Source organism: Peromyscus leucopus, chromosome 10, assembly GCF_004664715.2.
Source record: "Peromyscus leucopus breed LL Stock chromosome 10, UCI_PerLeu_2.1, whole genome shotgun sequence".
NCBI lineage: Eukaryota > Metazoa > Chordata > Mammalia > Rodentia > Cricetidae > Peromyscus > Peromyscus leucopus.
This window is the reverse complement of record NC_051071.1, coordinates 63971658-63991061: the sequence shown is the minus strand read 5'-3', so window position 1 is coordinate 63991061 and position 19404 is coordinate 63971658. Positions and strand designations below refer to the sequence as shown.

The following is a 19404-nucleotide window of genomic DNA, read 5'->3' as shown; positions in this document are numbered from 1 at the left end:
TGGACATGTTGGTTCACATGTATAACCCCAGCACTCAGGAAGCTGAGGCAAGAAGACTGTCATTAGTTTGAGGCCAGTCTGTGTTACATAGTATATTCTGGGCCATTCTGGGCTACAGAATAAAGACCTTGTCTCAAAAAAAAACCAAACCAAACCAAACCAAACAAACAAACAAAAAATCAAAACATATTTACAAAAAAGCCTGTACACGAATGCTATAGCAAAGTTATCTGTGGCAGTCCACACAGAATACCTCAAATGGGACTGGAGAGATGGCTCAGCGGTTAAGAGCACTGGCTGCTCTTCCTAAGGACCCAGGTTCAATTCCCAGCATCTACATGGCGGCTCACAACTGTAACTACAGCTCCAGGGGATCTGACACACTCACACAGACATGAGTGCAGACAAAAGACCAGTGCACATAAAGTAATAAAAGTAAAAAACACGACAGAAATACCTCAAATGCCCATCAAAGGTGCATAATCAAATCATGATATAGTTACACAATGGAATGAAAAACACTTACCAATAAGAAGGAACAATTTACTGGTGTACTCAGTAGTACAGGTGAACCTTTTGTGTTGAGCAAATTAAGCCAGATTCTACAGGACAGATGTTGTATGATTCCATTTAGATCAAGGTCATGAGCATGCAGAACTACTCTGTGGCAATAGGGATCTGAATCCTAATAACATCCAGGGCAAGGGGTGGGCTTGGAATTGTGAGGAAATAAGAGGAAAACCTATGGAACAATTGCAATGCTTTGTGTCTTTGGTTGGCTTTGTTTTCTTCTGAGACAGGTGCCCATCTTAGCTCTGGCTGACCTCAGACTTGGGGCAAGGCAACCCTTTTGTCTCAGCCTCCCAAGTGCTGGGATTACAGACATAAGCCATTGTTTCATAGCCTGAGTGTGGAATATTTATTGAATAGGCTTATGCATTTGTTAGCTTATTAAATTGTACACTTAAGAACTAAGCACTTCATAGAAATTAAAATTCAAGAATTTCAAACCATAACCTCAGAAAAATTAGTTTCATAATATAAAACAGATGAATACCCTTAATATGTAAATAAATTTTACAAGTCCATAAAAACATACATACCAGTAGAAAACAGAGGCATCAATAGATAATTTTATCAAAGAAAACAATACATGGTAAATAAATGTGGAGAACTATTTGAACTTTTAGCATCAAAGAAATTAATAACTTTAAATGAAATACTGTTTTGTTATACAATTAATATTTTGCAAAATAATATCTAACGTTGGTAGAAGTGCAGTGCAAAAGAGCCAAATAATGCAAGTGAACATGTAAATCAAAATTTGTGTCTGGGGAACATTCTAGAATTTTATATAAACCACTCCAAAATGCAGTGATTTTACTTTCAGAATTTTTTTGTTTTGATTTCTCAAAACAGGGTTCCTCTGTTTAACAGCTCTGACTGTCCTGAAACTCACTATGCAGACCAGGCTTGCCTCTAACTTACAGAAAACCTGCCTCTGCCTCCTGAGTGCTGGGATTAAAGGCGTGTGCCACCACCATCCGGCTACTTTCAGAATAACCACAGAGAGCATGTGAGTAAAAATAAATCAGGACAGCCAGTGGGACAGTGCTGTGTGAGATCTGAAGAATTCAAGTGCACAGCATTCAGTCTCTTAAAAGCCAACAAGTGTTTAAACCCAAGTGGGTTTGTCTGGGTAGAAGTCATGAAGAAAGCGAAGTGGACAGAGAACAGTGGATAGGTGCTAGGTGAACCATGAGACCAAACACTTGAGTTTTGTAGACTGTGACAAAGTTCCTGTAAGAAGGAACTCAGAATGACAACCAGTTAAATAAAGGCTTCCTCTAGTTCATCCATCCAAAATGATGTCAGGTACCCGAGAGAGGAACCTGGCTTCCTTTGAAGGCAATAGCTACTGTTAAACTTGAGGTATATTTACAGTTAACTGTAGAGAATGGATAATAGAATTAATCATTAACCAATCACACAATTGATCATTTGTGTTGAGCGTATGGGCAACAACAATATAATTTGAATATGGATCATGGGGCAGATAAAGTACTATAGTATCAGTCTTACACTTTCTGATTTTGATAATATTTTTATGGTTTATAGAAGAAGTCATTGTGTTGGGAATTAACAAAAAAGAATTTTGGAGGCCAGTAGACCCATAGTTTACTCTCAGAAGTTATTCTGAAAACCCTACACATACATGCACATAGCACATGCAGAAGGGAGAAATTAATAAAGGAATACATGATAATTTCATAATTTGTAGCAAGTTTTAAACTATTAATATAAAAACTATGTGCATACTTAAGTGTGAATATTTAAGAGAATTTGGTCTATTTCATGTATAACTGAGGAACTGAGTTAGAATTGTGACATTAAATAAAAATTTTGTGTTTATTCTTAGAACATTTATTTTAAAAAAAATTCATTTGGACCTGGAGAAATAGCTCAGAACCTAGGTTCAGTTTCCGGCACCCACAGGGTGGCCTATAACTCCAGGCCCAGGGGATATGATGCCCTCGTCTCCACACAGTGGGCATGAAAGCAGTGCACAGATGTACATGCATGCAAGACACCCGTGCACATAAAATAAATAAATAAAAATTTTAAAAATCATTTGTACATTATTTGTAAGTTTAGTGTATTAAATTTTAAGATAGTGATCTAGTATTTCAGGTTTGATTACTAATGTAGATGGTAAGATCACTTACCAATAAATCAAATAGATATAATCAATAATCAAATAGAATAAACTTAAAAATACAATTTAAAATTGTTTGAAGGGCTTTGTTAACTAAATTTGGAAGCAATCAAATACAAGTCAGGATCTTTTGATTTTATTAAAACTAATAGGACTGTATATAAAATGCTAGAACTTGAAAAGTCAGGCTAAAAGTCCAAGAAAATTGATTTTGAAATTTGAAATTTAGATAATGGAACTTCTTATTAGTACCCATGTTCCAGAATACCAAAGGACTGACATCAGCTGGTGTGACAGGGTTTTGTCAAGCTCCTATAGATTCTTCGACACTTCTCTCATTAAAAGACTGAGTTTGTGTCCCTACCCCTTTGAATCTGACCAGACAGTAACTGTTATCGACCAACAGAGCACAACTGAAGTACACATTCATTCCAAACCCTACCCATTTTTTAAAAATACAGTTTCTACCTAGTCTCTTGGAATGTTCTCCCTTCAACCTCCCATTTTAGGACACTCCTCCAAGCATGGCAGCCATGGCCTAGAGGTCCACACCACATGGAGGGTCCTGTGAAGGTTCTCCTGTCATTAACAGCTGAGTCTAGCCTGGTCACCCCAGCCTAGGCACTTCACGTAGGTGCAGTTATGGGTTGAATATTTGTGCCCCTTCATATATTAAAGCCTGAATCCCAAGTGTATTAGATGTGGTCATCTGCTAGAGTTGGGTATCAAATGTTTCCCCACAGGTTCAAGTGTGTTTGAACAGTTGGCCCCAGCTGATGGTCCTGTTCTGTAGCTTACATGCTGGGGCCTCACTGGAGGAAGTAGGAAGCTTCAGATAGGCTAACAGGTTATGATCTGGCCCTGGTTCCAGCCTGAGTTCCTGCTCTGCTTCCTACAAGCCAACAAGATACGACCAGGCCACCTCACACTCTGGCTTCCACAACTGTGTGCCACTCTGCTTTCCCATAATGATGGATTGTAACTCCACATACTATGAACCAAAATAAATCCCTTTTCTCTCAAGTTGCCTCTTGTCAGGTATTTGGGTCCAGGGAAGAGAACTCTTCCTGTAACTCTTGTCTGTAACATTGTCTGTAATCAAGAAATCGGCGTCACCAAGAACAGAATCTATTGAGATCTTAATCTTGGGTTTTGCAGCTTCCAAGGATACATATACGTCCTCTGTTGAAGCTACCCAGGCTATGGCATTAGGTTACAGCAGCCTGTCCTGATTAGGGTATGAAGGAGTCTCCAGATGATTTTAGCTCCCCACCATAGCAGACACCCAGGTACGTAGAGATTCCCAGCTAAGCCCTGACATGGAACAGAGACATGCCACCCCTTTCTCCTTGTTGGAATTTCTGGCTCATAAAGTCCTTGAGTGTGGTAAAGTGGTAGTTACTTCACCCCATCAGGTTTGTGAGTTGGCAATGAAGAAAGAGACAATCAGGCCAGAGCTCTAAGGTTCTTTATATCAGTTCTAATCTTGGTTTTAGAATTTACTTTGGTGGCATTTAGAGTCACTGGCATTAAGGCGTCCATTATCAGTGGTACTTAAAAAAAAAAAAAATCAACAACTGGTAGCCGTGGCGTGCAATGGCAAAACAAACCAGACCTTTGGGTGCACAACAGTGGATGCCGAGAACATGCCGATGAAATCAGGAGGACGATGGAAGGGGCTGTCTGCTGGTAAGGACGCTGCACAGCTTGAGGAAAAACAAAACAACCTTCGCAGGTCGTTAAATTTCCAGTTTCGAATCCAGATAAAGGACCAGAAACGACTTCCATCAAGAGAAACCTTGATCCTCTGTTGTCACAGGGCTGGATAGTGTGGAAACCAAAAGCTAATTCTGTGGGCTGGGTGGGTCACAATAAAAATTGGATTGCCAAGCTTGTCTAATCACTGATGTTAAAATTAGGGCAACGCTTGGGAAACGGTGGGACCTTGAGGATTGGGATGCTGATGTATGGGCGGATTCCAGTGAAACGGGGGACCCTAAACCCTGAAATGTGCAGTAAAGTGGGGTACTCTGAACCCTTAAATACTACTTTCCTTACCAGTCCTAGCTCCAAAGGGGCTAGGCTCCACACCCCGATACCTCCTGAGGAACTTCTCACTTATTCCCGTGACCTCTCACCGTGTACCTGTCTGCCGTAGACTTCATCTGATCCCGAAATTATTCTAGGGCTAATATACGTAATAAATCCCTTGTTCTATATCACACATGGTTCTGCTTCTAGGATCTACCCCTGACAGAGCAGGCAAAATTGATTTTGTAAGAGGGGGAAACCCATCAAGAAAAACAGAGAAGGAGCTGTGGTTTGAAAGCGAAATGTCTCCCCTAGCGTCACATGTTCGAACACTTGGTCTCCGGCGGGCATTGCTATCTTAGAGGACTGGATAATCTTTGGGAAGGGGAGCCTCATTGGAGGAAGTGGGTCACTAGGCTTTGAAGTATAGCCTGGCCACACTTCCTGTCTGCTTTCTGTTTCCTGCTCTGTGAGTATGTGAGGAGGTGAGGAGTCCGGCCTCCATATTCCCGCCACCGTGGAGCCACCAGTGGCCACGCCTTCCCCTCCACAGTGGACTACATGCTTCAGACTGTGAGCCCAGCAAACCCTTTCTCCTCAGGCTGCTATGTACGGGGCCACACGAGAAGCAACCGGCGCCGAGAGTGTTGCATGGTAGCCAGTCGCCACTTACGCTTTTCGGAGGAACGTAGTTGGGATCTGGGCCTTTGGCTACGGAGAGCTGCAGAATCCGGGCAGACGGAGCAGAGAAACGTAAAGTCCCCGGCGGAGGTAAGTCCTCGCTGAGGGGGCGATATGCAAATGGAGACAAAATACGACTTTGGACAGAAGAAGCAACAGTTCGCTGCTACAACCAACTGCATCTACGCACACCCTCTGCAAGCAGGGACATCTTTTCTCACGCCTATGAGTGTTGCTGTTTCTCATTATCTACAGTAGGAGATACATCTTACATGTCACAGAGTATGTAAATATGCTTGTATATACAAAACAAAATTCTCAAGACACTGCTTCTATGCCATATATTCTGATCTAATTTTTTAAAAGTTTGATTTAACTAGGAAAAAAAAAAAACAACCTAGAACTATATGTTCCATTTTGGATGGGTTCTGACCTGTGGTCTGAAAAATATCTCACTGCCTACTAAAACCTCCTTCATAGTAGTTCCTGAAGTAATTAGTTCCCTCAGTCATCACCAAGGATGCTCTGTGGACCCTTCTCTTTTGTAGTGCAGTATGAAATAATCCTTGTCTTAACTACCAGTCACTTGACCAGTTATCACCAGCTATATACCATATACTTCTTTCTCTTATCAAAAATCTACCAGTCAGTCAACCAATCTACAAATTTAGCACGGAAAAAGGTTTTCTCAAATAACTGATGACATTCTAAGGGTAGAGAGTTACAGGTTTTGTTACCACTATGAAGATACAATTAACATACATAAAACTTACCCTTTCTTTCTTTTTTTTTAAAATACATTATCTCAAAACTTTACTGAGCATTTGTATAGGGGGTATTATTCCTGTTTTGACATCGTACAGAATAGGTTCAAATGACAGATCCACAGACACAAAGCTAGTACTACTAGAGCTGGGACCTCAATTCGAGTTTATCTGCTCAAAACTTACCCTTTCAAAGTATACAACTAAGTGGTTTCTAGAATAGTCACAAAGTGTTCAGCCATCAGCATTAATTTGAGAGTATTTTCATCAATCAAAAAAAGCAAAATCCATATGGTTATACAAAGGACACAGAAAAATCTGAAATGATCATGACTATGAACAACAAAGTTCAAAGGCAGTTTATGATTTCAAAATCTACTAAACAGCTGTAATAAGCATGATTGTGTATTATTGAGTAAAGACAAACATTTAGTACATGGAGTAGGACAGGCAATTCAGAAATAAAAGTTTGCACTTACAGTCAGTTGGTTTTTAACAAGGGTGTGAACTGTTGCATGTATGTTTGGATTTAATTTGCAAGCATTCTGGTATGAACACATGTATACATGAATATGCATATTTGCAGGAGTGAGTGGTTGGTAGCTTTTATGTTTTGTAATGGATTTTTTCTGGGTGCTGTAGATTACAAGCAGGAGTCATCATACCAGGCTGAGAGATTCCTTTTTTTGTCTGATAGTGAGAAAGTTTACTGTGAATTTCTGACCCAGCATTCCCAGTCAAATGTAATAGCTGATGATGAGCCTCTGACCACCCGCATGGGCTGCAGGTAGTAGACAGTTTTATCCACTGTGTTTGGACATAAACAGCCTTTTCACTCAGACGAAAGCTGGAGCTACAATGTTGTGACACTTAAGCGAGCTAGATCAGGATTTCTGGGGAGTTTAAGATACTCTACCTATCCAGCAGACACTGTGTTTTGAATCTGTTGGGTATTGCCAGCCTCTGGATCCGTTTAGAAGGCCGGGTAAACAGCGCAGGAGGAGGGATCTCCCAAATTACAGACTGTCTTCCGCAGCTGTAGTAATACTGAGCCCTGCAAATCACAGAAGAGAAAAGAAATCAAGGACATAGGAATTCAGATCATGACAGTATTCTCCAGCATTGATTCCCAGGCCTAGGAAGCAGACAGAAAGTTTATGTATATGCTACTGGGCTGTTTTCCACACTGGGAGAAGTGAGTTGCTTTAGAAATGGTAACAGCTTAAGTTTTCAGTTTGTTTCTATTATCTTACTCTAAAACAGGTAGTTTTCTTTACTGAACTATGTGTATCTTCCCAACAGATGAAAAGGTACACTACTGAAAGGAGAAGATTAGCTGTTCTTCAGGCCAAATTCTTCTAGGAGTGATGCTGTATCCCTGTAATCCTGTGCTCAGGAGGCTGAGGCAGGAGGAGTCCTTTTGAGACCAGTCTGGGCAAGATACACACACAAACATGCTGGGAGATGTCTTTCTGTGCAGTGTGAATATATGTTGTTTTCACTGGTTAATACATAAGCTGCTTTGGCCTATGGCAAGGCAGCTTAGAGGGAGGCAGGAAATCCAAGAGGGACAGGAAGAAGAAAAGAGACGTGGGGGAGTCACCAGCCTGCCACCCAAGGAAGAACATGCCATCAGACAGGTAAAGCCACGGAACACGTAGCAAAACACAGATTAGTAGAGATGGGTTAATTTAAGATATAAGAGCTAGCTAGCAAGAGGCCTGCCATAGACCATACAGTTTGTAAATCATATTAAGATCTGAGTGATTATTTTATAAGTGGTTGCGGGACTGCAGGGCCAGGCGGGACCAGAGAAACTTTTGACTACATAGACACCCCATTTCGAAAAAGGAAGGAAGAAAAGAAGGGAAAAGGAAGGAAGGAGGGTGGGAGGGAAGGAAGGCAGGCAGGCGGGCAAGTTCACTGGCTGGACTGCTGGGAGAGTTTCCTGGTCCCATGTCTCTGTGTCAACCCTGCAGTGGTGGTGTCCACATGGTATGGAGCAAGGCTGAGATCGCTGTCTGCGGACCTGAATGCAATCCCTTGCTTCAGATGGACATACCTGGTGTGCTCAATGAAAGAGAAAAGGTCAGATTTACAGCATACACCGATGCCACGCTGCCCAGGTTTCAGAGCTCTCTGTTAGCATGACGACATTGTGTGGCTGTGCCACATGCTACCTGGAACAGTGAAGTATGCTGGCCTTATTATCCCTCTTGCCCCTACAGAGTGAGACTTTGATGACCCTCAAGAGAAGATACAAATGGGAGAAGGGGCAGGCTCTACCACCTAGAGAGAATTTGCCTAGATGAAGCTAAAGAGGCCCGATTTAACATTAGTGCAGCCGTGACAGGCTGCAGACTAACAATACTGGGAACTAGGCCTCGCCCTTACAATAATCAGGAAAAGCCACAACCTGTACCCTGCAGGGATCAATGAGAATTGAGACACACAATTACTAACTGCTCTAAAACATTAAGATAGCTTACATCACTTGTATATAGGTTGCCTATTTCCTTGCAGCAACACCAGTACCAATCCCTGTTTGAGAAGACTTCTGTTACCTCATTCCTGCCCAGTCAGGAGTTCAACGCCCATCTGAATTCGGAATTCCCCTACTCCCCCATCCTTTACTCCTTAAAAACCCTGCCTTGACTGAGCTCAGTGCTCTCCCTGATCCAACCACTGTGTTGGAACGGACAGAGAGCCCAAGCTCACACTTGCAATAAAGGCTCTTTGCTTGTGCATATGAACTCGGACTCCTGGTGGTCTCTGGGGGGGCTTGTGACGTGGGCACAACAAAGCAAGCACTGGAAGCCACATCTCACTGTCTTGTGTGTGCTCCCATGAAGTCTCTCCTCGGTGGCTTTCCTCTCACCCTGTTCTCAGTCAAACCGTGATTTTTGTGGTTTTCTGGAGTGTGAGCAGGAGCTAAGCAGTAGATGGGAAAACACGGAAGATGTTTGGCAGCTTTTTGGGAAGTGTGGTGCAGAGGGCTAATGAAGTCCTTCATTTGTAGTTAGGGAGGTAGTGACTTCTTTGAGCGAGAGAAAAATTTCCCTTCTGTTACAACAGGTTCAAGGATTCCTAAGCTAGGACAGGAGGGTTGATTTCACCAAAATGTTGCTAATGACTATACCCACACTGCAGCCTGCTTGCGTGGCTTGGCCTTAAAGGAACCCACAGGGGAAAGTACCCAGTGAGGGGAGCGCAGCTATGAGGAAAGGTTTGGGGGCAGGGGGTGGAGTCTCACCAGAGGAAGATTTAAAACCGACAGAGTTCACACATGCTCCTACATGCTCGACACAGAGGACCCAAGGGTCTCTTATCCGGACGAACCAGAACCCTTGTTGACCATGGGAACCCAAAGAACGTTTTGGACAAGGCCTGGTTAAAAAGCAAAAATGACATGCATTCTACTTATCCTTATACCCAAAAGTGGGTGTGGCTCTCAGCCCTCATCAAGGAAGCTTCCTCTGGCAGCAGATGGAGACCATCCCAGAAGTCCACAACTAGTCAAATGCAAGGTCAGCTGACGTGTCCACAACGCAACCCCTAAGCGTGGGGCTCAAGGAACATTGCAGAAGAGTGGGAGGGAAGACTGTAAAAGCCAGAGGACCGGGGTGTCTTCTGTATATGATAGGGAAGCTGTGCCCGTGAAATCTCAAAAATATGGTCACCTACACAAGACTTGCATGATGACAACACCTTCTGACATGCCAGATGTGCCTGGGGAAATCTCACAGGGCCCTGGCCCTAAACAAAGAGCTACAGGTCATTAATGGTGGTTGAGAGAGAGAATCATTCTTCTCCAGGGATGTGCTTCCTGATAGGTTATTCAACCCCAAGCAGTCAGCCCTAAACACATACACACATATGAACAACTTGAAATGGACTCATCAGGCTGTGTTTATCTATACTTCCTGTTCCAAACATAAACGTGAGGTCATAAATTTGAGAGGGAGTAAGGGAGGGACATGGGGGAGGCATTTAAGTGAATTGAGTGAATTTGGAAGTGGAAGTGTTCTTTTAAGGGTTTTAGTAGACATGCGTACATTTAAGTTCAAATATTTTTTTAAAGATTTGTTTGTTTGTTTGAATCAATGCTAATTCCCTGCTAGGTTCCACCCTCCTGAATGCTTAAGGGAAGTTCCTTGTCTGTGTATCCTGCATAATGGGCGTTAACAGCTTAGATGCAAGATTGTAAAACATCAGTAGCGAACTTCTGCCCTCCGGGGTCCTCCCATTGTGCTGTAAGCCTGTATTTAAGACCTCCTCCCTCCTTCAATAAATGACATTCAGCATTTAAAATTAATATATATATATACATATATATATATAATTGAATGAATATTGCGAATGTAATCTATGAATACCACAAATGTGATTAATATCATGAGTGTAATTAATGAATATCATGAGTGTAATTTAAAAAATAAGTAAAAAAATAAAAAATAAATTAAAAAAAGGTTTGTTTGTTTGCATCTTTTTGTTTTTGGGGTTTTTTTTGTTTGTTTGTTTGTTTTCTTTTTGAGTCAGGGTCTCATTACATAGCCTAGAGTGGTCTGGAACTCACTATGTAGACCAGGCTGGCTTCAAACTCATGAAAACCTGCCTGCCTCTGCCTCCCAATGCCTAGATTAAAGGCATCTGCCACCACACCTCTCCTATACTAGATGAGTTAATGCTGCACAAATGTGGCAACTTGTAAAGAGAGTAGATTGAGAAGGTCTGGGGATAAAAAAGATGAAGCTTCCCTTTTCCTCCCCTCCAATCCATCTCAGGTAAATATGTTCTCTTCCTTTTGGACCTGCAGAAGGGCAAGGGGTTTCCTGTTATTTTACCTTGAATGTGTCTCTAGTAAGTGGCAGACCTTCCAAACACAGTCATTACCTCTCACCTAGCTTTTGTCCCTTCAACACTCTTCTCAATATGCTTGCCAAACTATGCTTAGTGGCATTATGTCAAACAAACAGGATGGAAAATGACAGTAAACACGACAAAGTGATTCACACGTCTTTGGGAGAGGCGATGAAATTAATGATGTATACCTGACATTCTCTTGTTCAGACAAATGAGATCATTTCAAGGATTTTGAAAAACTGTGTAAAAAACTTTAAAAAGCAAACAAACGCATCAGTGAGTAAAGCCTACATAGACGTCATTCTGAAACAAAAGTCCAGTTCAACCAACATTAGATTAGGAAGGAATCCCGTGGTGCTGGAGGGTTTTATGTGGGAACCCCCAACCTGGGAATCCAGTGAGCCCGAGAGAAGGAGAGAGAGATAAGACTTTTGGAGGCCTTAATCACAGGAAACAAGCCCTTAGAAGAGGATCCTTGTAGGGAAGGACACCCAGGAGGAAACCACAAAGGCTGTTGAGAGGGCCTGACATGGCAGACCGGATGGAAACATGGATGGAAAATCCAAGATCCACTGAGAACTGAGAGGAAGGGCATGGCCAGTCCTCTGAGGGAATCTGAACGGATTTCCCAGACCCCTTGAACTTCTAAAATGTCTCCCATAAAAACAGTCTGGATGTATGTTTGCCTGAGAAAGACTATTTCTCCAGCTCAGTACTGCTTACTTGTTTGCAGTTCTTTGTGAAGGTTTGAGACCTTTTAGCATGTCTATTATTGTGTCCTTGAGAGGCCAAGAATTTGAAACAGAGCAAGGGGGGGTATATGGGAGAGTTTGGAGGGAGGAAAGAGAAAGGGAAATGATGTAATTATATTATAATCTCAAAAAGATAAAGGAAGGTTTTTTTTTGTTTTTTTTTTTTTTTGGTTTTTCGAGACAGGGTTTCTCTGTGTAGCTTTGTGCCTTTTCCTGGAACTCACTTGGTAGCCCAGGCTGGCCTAGAACTCACAGAGATCCGCCTGGCTCTGCCTCCCCCGAGTGCTGGGATTAAAGGCGTGTGCCACCACTGCCCGGCTTTGTTTTGTTTTTAATTGAAGGCCCCGGCTTGAAATACTAAGGACTTTTGTAAGAATTCCTGAAAGATAGCTTGAAAAGATGTTTTCTTAACCATAGAAAAAGTGATAGAACCCTTGCTTAAAATGTGCAAGGCCCAGCTTTGGCAAGCATTAATGTAAGCCTAGGAACTGTAGCCATGAGATTGGATTCTCCAGAAGAGCTGCCAGCCAAAGTCATGCTCGGATCAAGAAAAACAGGCCTTGGCGGTTCGTGTTCCTGGAGTTGTGTCCATGCCAGTGGATATCCACACAATCCAGAAGAGAATTTGACATTGCTGCTGCCGCTGTTGCTGTTATAACAATGGCGCATACCGCTGCTACTGTTTCTGGGATTACCATTTCATAATTGCTTACTACAGCTAGCACAGTGGAGACCCTGGCAACAAAAGTAGCTACCACAGTTAGTTAATCTTTCATTCTATTGGGCATGATAAATTTAATTCAGTAGTTATATACATCTTTATTGGCTTTGAAAATTATAAATTTATAAACCCAAGTTCCAGTTGCTTTTGGGATACTATCTTACAAGGACTCCAATGAACAGTATGGCTCGTTAAGGAAGGGAATGGCTCAGTTGCCTTTAGCCTACTGGCTATGGGTGAGATAGGACCTCTGTTGGTCTTTTCTGTATCGAACACACAGATTGGAAGCCCAGTGCCACTTTGAGATCTTTGGCAGCAATTAACCATGCAGCTCACACACTATTGAGCCGGTATCATAATGAGTATTCAGAGACGGGTAATGCCTGGGGGGCACTCACCAACCTAAGATAGAGCACCTGTGTGGCCTGGGCAGGTGTCTCCATGATGGGTAGGTGACCTGCCTATGTCCCACACAACCCAAGTCAGAAGCTCATTTTTTAATAATAGGGGGACCTGCAGGGCCCTGGCCCCCGTTTGGGGTAACTGTTGCCTTGCTTGCGGACCTTGACCTTGATATCCTCCCAATGCTAATTCCCTGCCAGGTTCCACCCTCCTGAATGCTTAAGGGAAGTTCCTTGTCTGTGTATCCTGCATAATGGGCGTTAACAGCTTAGATCCAAGATTGCAAAACATCACTAGCGAACTTCTGCCCTCCGGGGTTCTCCCATTGTGCTGTAAGCCTGTATTTAAGACCTCCTCCCCCCTTCAAGAAATGACATTCGACATTTAAAATTATATATATTTGAAAAAAAATGTGCAAGGCCCTGAGTTTAATCCCCAGCACAGGAGTCAGGGGAGCAAACCAAACAAGCAAACCCCTAAAACTTTAGTTTTATCATTGTTTTGTGTATGTAAGTGTTTTTCTTTCATTCGTGTATGTATACCATGCATATGCCTGGTGCCCACAGAGGTCAGAAGGGCCTGTAGGGTACCCTGGAACCTAGTTTAGGATGGTTGTGAGTTCCTGTGTGGGTACTGGGAACTGACCCCAGGTCTTCTGCCAGAGCAGCAAGTGCTCTTAAGCATGGAGCCACCTCTCCAGCCCTTAAGGATAAGGTAAGGGTGCATTTGTTGTGTGAACATGAGGACCTGAGTTTGGATCCTGCACCCACATAAGAAGGCAGTCACCCACCCTGCCTATTACCCCAGTGTGGGGCAGAGACAGTCACCCACCCTGCCTATTACCCCAGTGTGGGGCAGAGACAGGAGGATCTCTGGGGCTTGTTGGCCACCAGCCTAGTCCCAGGTTCAGTAACAGACTCAGTTTCACAGTGATCAAGTGGAAAGTAATAGAGCAGGATGCCTGAGGTCCTCCTCTGGTCTCTGTACACACACACACACACACACACACACACACACACACACACACACACACACATTTAAAATTCTCTTAATTTAAAAAAAAAAAAGCCCACATAGGCCAAAGCATTAGGAAATAGACTACAAGTCTTCAAGGTTATTCTTAGAACTGATCTTGTTCCAGAAAAACTTGCCAGTGGTATTGTTAGAAATAAGTCTGAGGTTGTAAAGACAGAGACCACCATTCCAACCGAAATATCTGACGAGGCAACTTTCCTCTTGATCAAGAGGGTGTGCCCAGGGAGAGCGAACACCGAGACAGGAAGCGCAATGGGTTTTTATTCTAAGGTGGTGGCTATGTCTTTTCCCTGTTGGCTGGGGTCTGGCCTCACAGTCTCATTCAGTTGGCTAGTCTGAAAAGAACTGATGTACAGGAAATGGGGAAAAGGGAAAGGAGTCACTTTGAGTAAACTAAGGTTTTACCAGGTGGGGAGCATTAAAACATTTGCAAGTATTACAAGGTAGGAAAGACAAAAAGATCTTAATTCCTTGTCCTAAATACAAGTTTTATAGTACTTTGTAGAAAAGACTCAGATTTGCTATTTCTTACAGTTGAGACCGGAAAACCACACCAAACTGTGGGAGTCTGAATGTGATTGGCCCCCATAATCTCACAGGGAGAGGAACTATTCGGAGGGTTTGTTGAAGTGGATATGGCCTTATTGGAGGAAATGTGTCACTGTAGGGGCGGGCTTTGAGTTTCCTATGCTCAGGGTATCACCCAGTGTCTCAGTTGACTTCCTGTTGCCTGCAAGATGTAGGACTTGGCTACTTCTCCCACACCATATCTGCCTGTACACCACCATGCTTCCTGCTGGACTGAACCTCTGAAACTGTAAGCCAGCCAACCCAATTAAATGGTTTTTTTTTTTTTATAAGAGTTGCCTTGGTCATGGTGTCTCTTCACAGCAATGGAAACCCTGACTAAGATAGACGTTGGTACTTCTATCTTAGTGGGGTATTGTGATGGGCCTGATCATGGTTTTGTTTGGAGGAATTTGGACTTTGGATTAGGAAAGCAGTGGAATGCTTTAAGTGCTGCTTAATGAGCCATACTAGTAGGAGCATGGAAGACAGTGGTGCTGAGTGTGATTTGATGAACTGGGGGCGGGGGGGGGGGGGAGCTTTCGAAAGTGGCTGCCTTTTGCCCTTGTCTGAAGAGTCTGCTGAGGCTCAAGTGAAAGGTTTGGGATTAATTCCACTGGCAGAGGAAATCTCAAAACAGCCTAGTGTAGACTCTGTCCTGTGGTTACTAGTGGTCACTCTAATGAAGATTCCTAATGAAAAGGAGCAAGCTGAGCAGGGTAAATTACAAAATGCAAAGTGTGAGGAGAGAAAGACCACCGGGAAGTGGAATGGAGCTACGTTCTGTGAGCTTGGGTTCCGGTTCAACAGTTCACGGTTAATGAGAGAGCTGGGCTCTAAGTTCGTTTTCCTCGTGGAGTCCTGAGGAAGCAACCTGATGTCACGTCAGCACCAACCTGTTAGGGACATAGTGTCGGGAAACCAGCTTGGGCTGAGCAAGGTCCTCAAGTCTCTTGGACAGCTGAGCCTTCAAAGCAGTCTCAGAAATAGGGCGAATAGGATCTTGATTTCCCCAAAACAATCTTCTGTCAATGAAGTAGAAAAGTAAAACATGGTTTTAAATAAAATCCTGCTGATAAACACCTCAAAGGTGGCTCAACATCTATACGGACGTTTTATAATTGTGTTTTACATCTTCGTTATGTGTGCGGACACACATGCCATGGTGGGCGTGTGAAAGTGAGGGCAGTTGCAGGACTGGCCATCTCCTTCCACCGTGTGGGTCCCTGGGATCAGACTCAGGTCGTCAGGCTTGGCGGCAAGTGCCCTCACCTGCTGGGCCATCTCACCATCCTCGTCTCTCACGGGATTTTACGAGTTCCAGACACCAGGAAGAAATAAGCTATGGACATTAAAACAGAATTGCCTTGACTACTGCATTTAAGGAGAAATGGTCACCTTGGGCCAGTGAGATGGCTCTGCTGGTAAAGAGGCGCTTGCCGCACAAGCCTGACAACCTGAGTTCGAACCCCAGATCCCACAGTGAAAGGAGAGAACTGATTCCCAAGGGTTGTCCTTCAACACACACACACACACACACACACACACACACACACACACACACACGAGAGAGAGAGAGAGAGAGAGAGAGAGAGAGAGAGAGAGAGAGAGAGAGAGAGAAATTATAATAATGATAAAATTAATGGCGACTTAAAATGAAGAAGCCTATTAGAGATAAGATAGTTCAGTTTTGAGATCATGGAGTTAGCGGTGGCATCTGTAGTCAAGTTGGCATAAAGCAGACAAGCCAAAGTCTACACGGTGATCCCTCTTTGGGTGACCCCCTGTACCAGGTGGTCATACAATAAAACGGTTAACAAAATCATGTCAGCCACAACCATTTGTGGACCAGTTCCTCTGTGCCAGGCACCACGACAAGTGACTTAAAGACGTCATGGCATTTAGTCCCGATAGCCCTGTGAACCAGCTAAGCCTGCTGTGCCAGGCTGAGGGAGAAAGGAGAGATCAGCGTAGGGTTCCCTGAGAAGGCCCCACGGGAGGAAGTGAAAGGTACAGACCCCTGGAATTGAAGCCCGCAGCCTGCTGAGGTAGGATGGGGAATGAGAACAATCGCTTCCTGAACTAGGCAGGTTTGGGTCAGAACAGAAGGGGCTGCTGGGAGAAGAGGGCAGTAGGATCGGGACTTCAAGATCATCCTTCCAGGGTACAGACCCCTGGAATTCAGAGCCAGTCTAGGACACTTGAAACCCTGTCTCAAAAGAGTAAGAGAAAATCCAAGTGGTGTTGGGTTTGGCAATTAGGCTGTAGATACCAGAACTCACAACAGGAAAAAAAAAAGATAAGCTGAATTTAATTGAAATCAAAGCATTTGCTCTGTGAAAGATACCACTAAGAAGACACAAAGACAGACTCGGACTGGAAGACAGTGTTGACCTGATAAAGCCCTAGTTCCCAGAAAACACCACAAACACTTGAGATTAACAAACAGTAAGAACACAAGAGTCCAATTACAACGTGTCAAGAGGTCTAACCGGATTACCTCACCAGAGGAGACACGCACAGAAGGTTGTAAAGCATGTTCAGATCCTGCCTAAGGGATCTGCACACTAACACAGTGAGCTATGCCTATGAGAATGGCTAAAACCTAAAGCACCGATAACTCCAAAAGCTGCCGGGGACATGAGCGACAACAGGGTCTCTCATCTATGGGAAGTGAGAACAGAAAATGATCCAGACACACTGGGACAGAGTCCTAGGGTCCCTTACAATGTTAGATATACACTCGCCGACTGATTCAGCAGCTGTTCTAGAATCCCAAACACTCACCCAACTGTGGTTGAAAGACACCAAAACCTGTACATAAATTGTGTAACAGCTTTGTTGGTAATTGCCACGTATCAGCAACAACCCTTCACATAGGTGCGTGGATAAACAGAGGTTTCCATACAACGGAGTATTAGTAGGTCCCAGGGAATGTGTTAAAAGGAAATGAGATATCAAAACATGAACATAAATGGAGAAACCCAGAGAGCCTATGTCCAAGTGAAATGAGCCCCTCCGGAGTCCTGCTGCACGATTCCAACTCTATCCCGGTCCAGAAAAGGCAAAACATTAGAAGCGGTAAACAGAGCGGGGTTGCCAGGGGTTCTGAGGGTGTTAGGGAGGAAGCGAATGAAGGACAAAGAGGGGTTTAAGGCAGTGAACTACTCTGCACCCCATTATGCATTTGTCAAACCCCACAGAACCACAGGACATGGAAAGCGAACCCTAGGAAGGTATGGACACTGGCTCCTCTGCTGTAACAATACCACACTACATCAGACAACGGACAGAGAGGAGGCTGGAGGAGAGGAGGGCTGTATGACATTTTGTCTGTGTCCTGACAAATAAAGCTTGCCTGGAGATCAGAGGGCAGAGCTAGCCATGAGTTAACCATAGAGGCCAGGCCGTGGTGGCCCACACCTTCAATCCCAGCACTTGGGAGGAGGAAGCAGGAAGATCAGGAGTTCAAGGCCGCCCTGAGTGATTGACTCAGTCTAAAAGAGAAACAGAGCCAGGCGGTGGTGACTCACACCTTTAATCCCAGCACTAGGGAGGTGGAGGCAGGAATATACGGCGGGTAGACAGGATCTCGGCCCACTCAGTCTGAGAATTTGTAGAGACAGGATCTTCCCATTTCGGTCTGAGATTTCGTAGAGGTAAGAACTCCAGTGGCTGGCTGCTCTGCTTCTCTGATCTTTCAGCTTCCACCCTCAATATCTGACTGACTCCGGGTGAAGACTAATTAGGATGGCACTTCAGAGGAGTAACTATGCTCAATTTTTCTGAACATCTAAAACTTCTCTAAAAACAACCAGGCTTTACTCAGGAGCCAAAGAAGAAGAAGAGGAGACATCCTACAGTATGAAAGACCATAGTCTGGGCTGCTGGAGACCCAGAGAACAGAAAGGTCCTGGGCAAAGGCTCGAAGGCTGATGGACGGTATGCCAAGAGGCTGCAAAGGTGAACTTGCAGGATGGACCCAAGAGTTTCAGAGTGTGGAGTCACGCCTGGGGCAGCGCTTCTCAAAACTTTATTAGAAGCATCTGGGGAGCTTCTAAACACTCCCAAAGCTGCATCCCTAAACCAATTAAATTGGATTTCTGGGTAAGGGATTTAGTCTTTGATTAGTAGCAAAGCTCTCTATACGATCCTAATGTGCAGAAAAATTTTGGAACCACCGACCAAGGGTTCAGTCCCCTGAGGTAACATGGTTGGCAAAGTGAAGCCAGGTAAGTAGAGACAGTGGCTACACCTGAGATGCAGATGTAATGGTCAGCTAAGAAGAACACTTATGGGGGCTGGAGAGATGGCTCAGAGGTTAAGAGCACCGACTGCTCTTCCAAAGGTCCTGAGTTCAATTCCCAGCAACCACATGGTGGCTCACAACCATCTGTAATGAGATCTGGCGCCCTCTTCTGTATACATAATAAATAAATAAATCTTTAAAAAAAAAAAAAGAAGAAGAAGAACACTTATATGTAGTTGATGTAGTAAACACAGTCATTGCAAACAAGACCACATAATATTGCCTTACCTATCTGGAGTTCCCCATTGCTTTTTCGGTCTGGAAAGATCTTCAATTCGCTTTCTAGAAAAAAAACTAACAAATACCAGCTAGTTAATTCAGAGCCTGCTTGGAAATACATTTACAACAGACGACTCCCATCGAAGAGATTTTGTCTCAGGAGGGGCAAGTGGGACTGCATATTTGGGGTGACTTAGACTGCTGAGGGAGGGTCTGAAGAGATGACTCAGTGGAGTGGCTAAGAGCATGTCCTGCTCTTGCTGGGTACCCGAGGTCAGTTACCAGCACCTAGGTTGGGTGGTTCACTACTGCCTGTAACTCCAGTTTCAGGAAACCCAGCTCCA

At 43.8% G+C, this 19404-nt stretch overlaps 1 protein-coding gene across 2 annotated transcripts in view; it reads right to left on the bottom strand.

Annotated features, from left to right (window-relative positions):
- The window catches only part of Thegl (theg spermatid protein like), a 56125-nt gene that overhangs the window by 6953 nt on the left and 29768 nt on the right, over nucleotides 1-19404 (bottom strand). The window contains exons 3-6 of one of the 2 annotated variants that reach the window (XM_028855056.2): nucleotides 19070-19135; nucleotides 15429-15557; nucleotides 7109-7246; nucleotides 5421-5529 (exon numbers count right to left, since the gene is read on the bottom strand). In XM_028855056.2, the coding sequence (XP_028710889.1) occupies nucleotides 5421-5529; nucleotides 7109-7246; nucleotides 15429-15557; nucleotides 19070-19135 (442 nt within the window). The remainder of the gene's footprint in view (nucleotides 1-5420; nucleotides 5530-7108; nucleotides 7247-15428; nucleotides 15558-19069; nucleotides 19136-19404) is intronic. The other variant, XM_028855137.2, reaches the window with a different exon arrangement.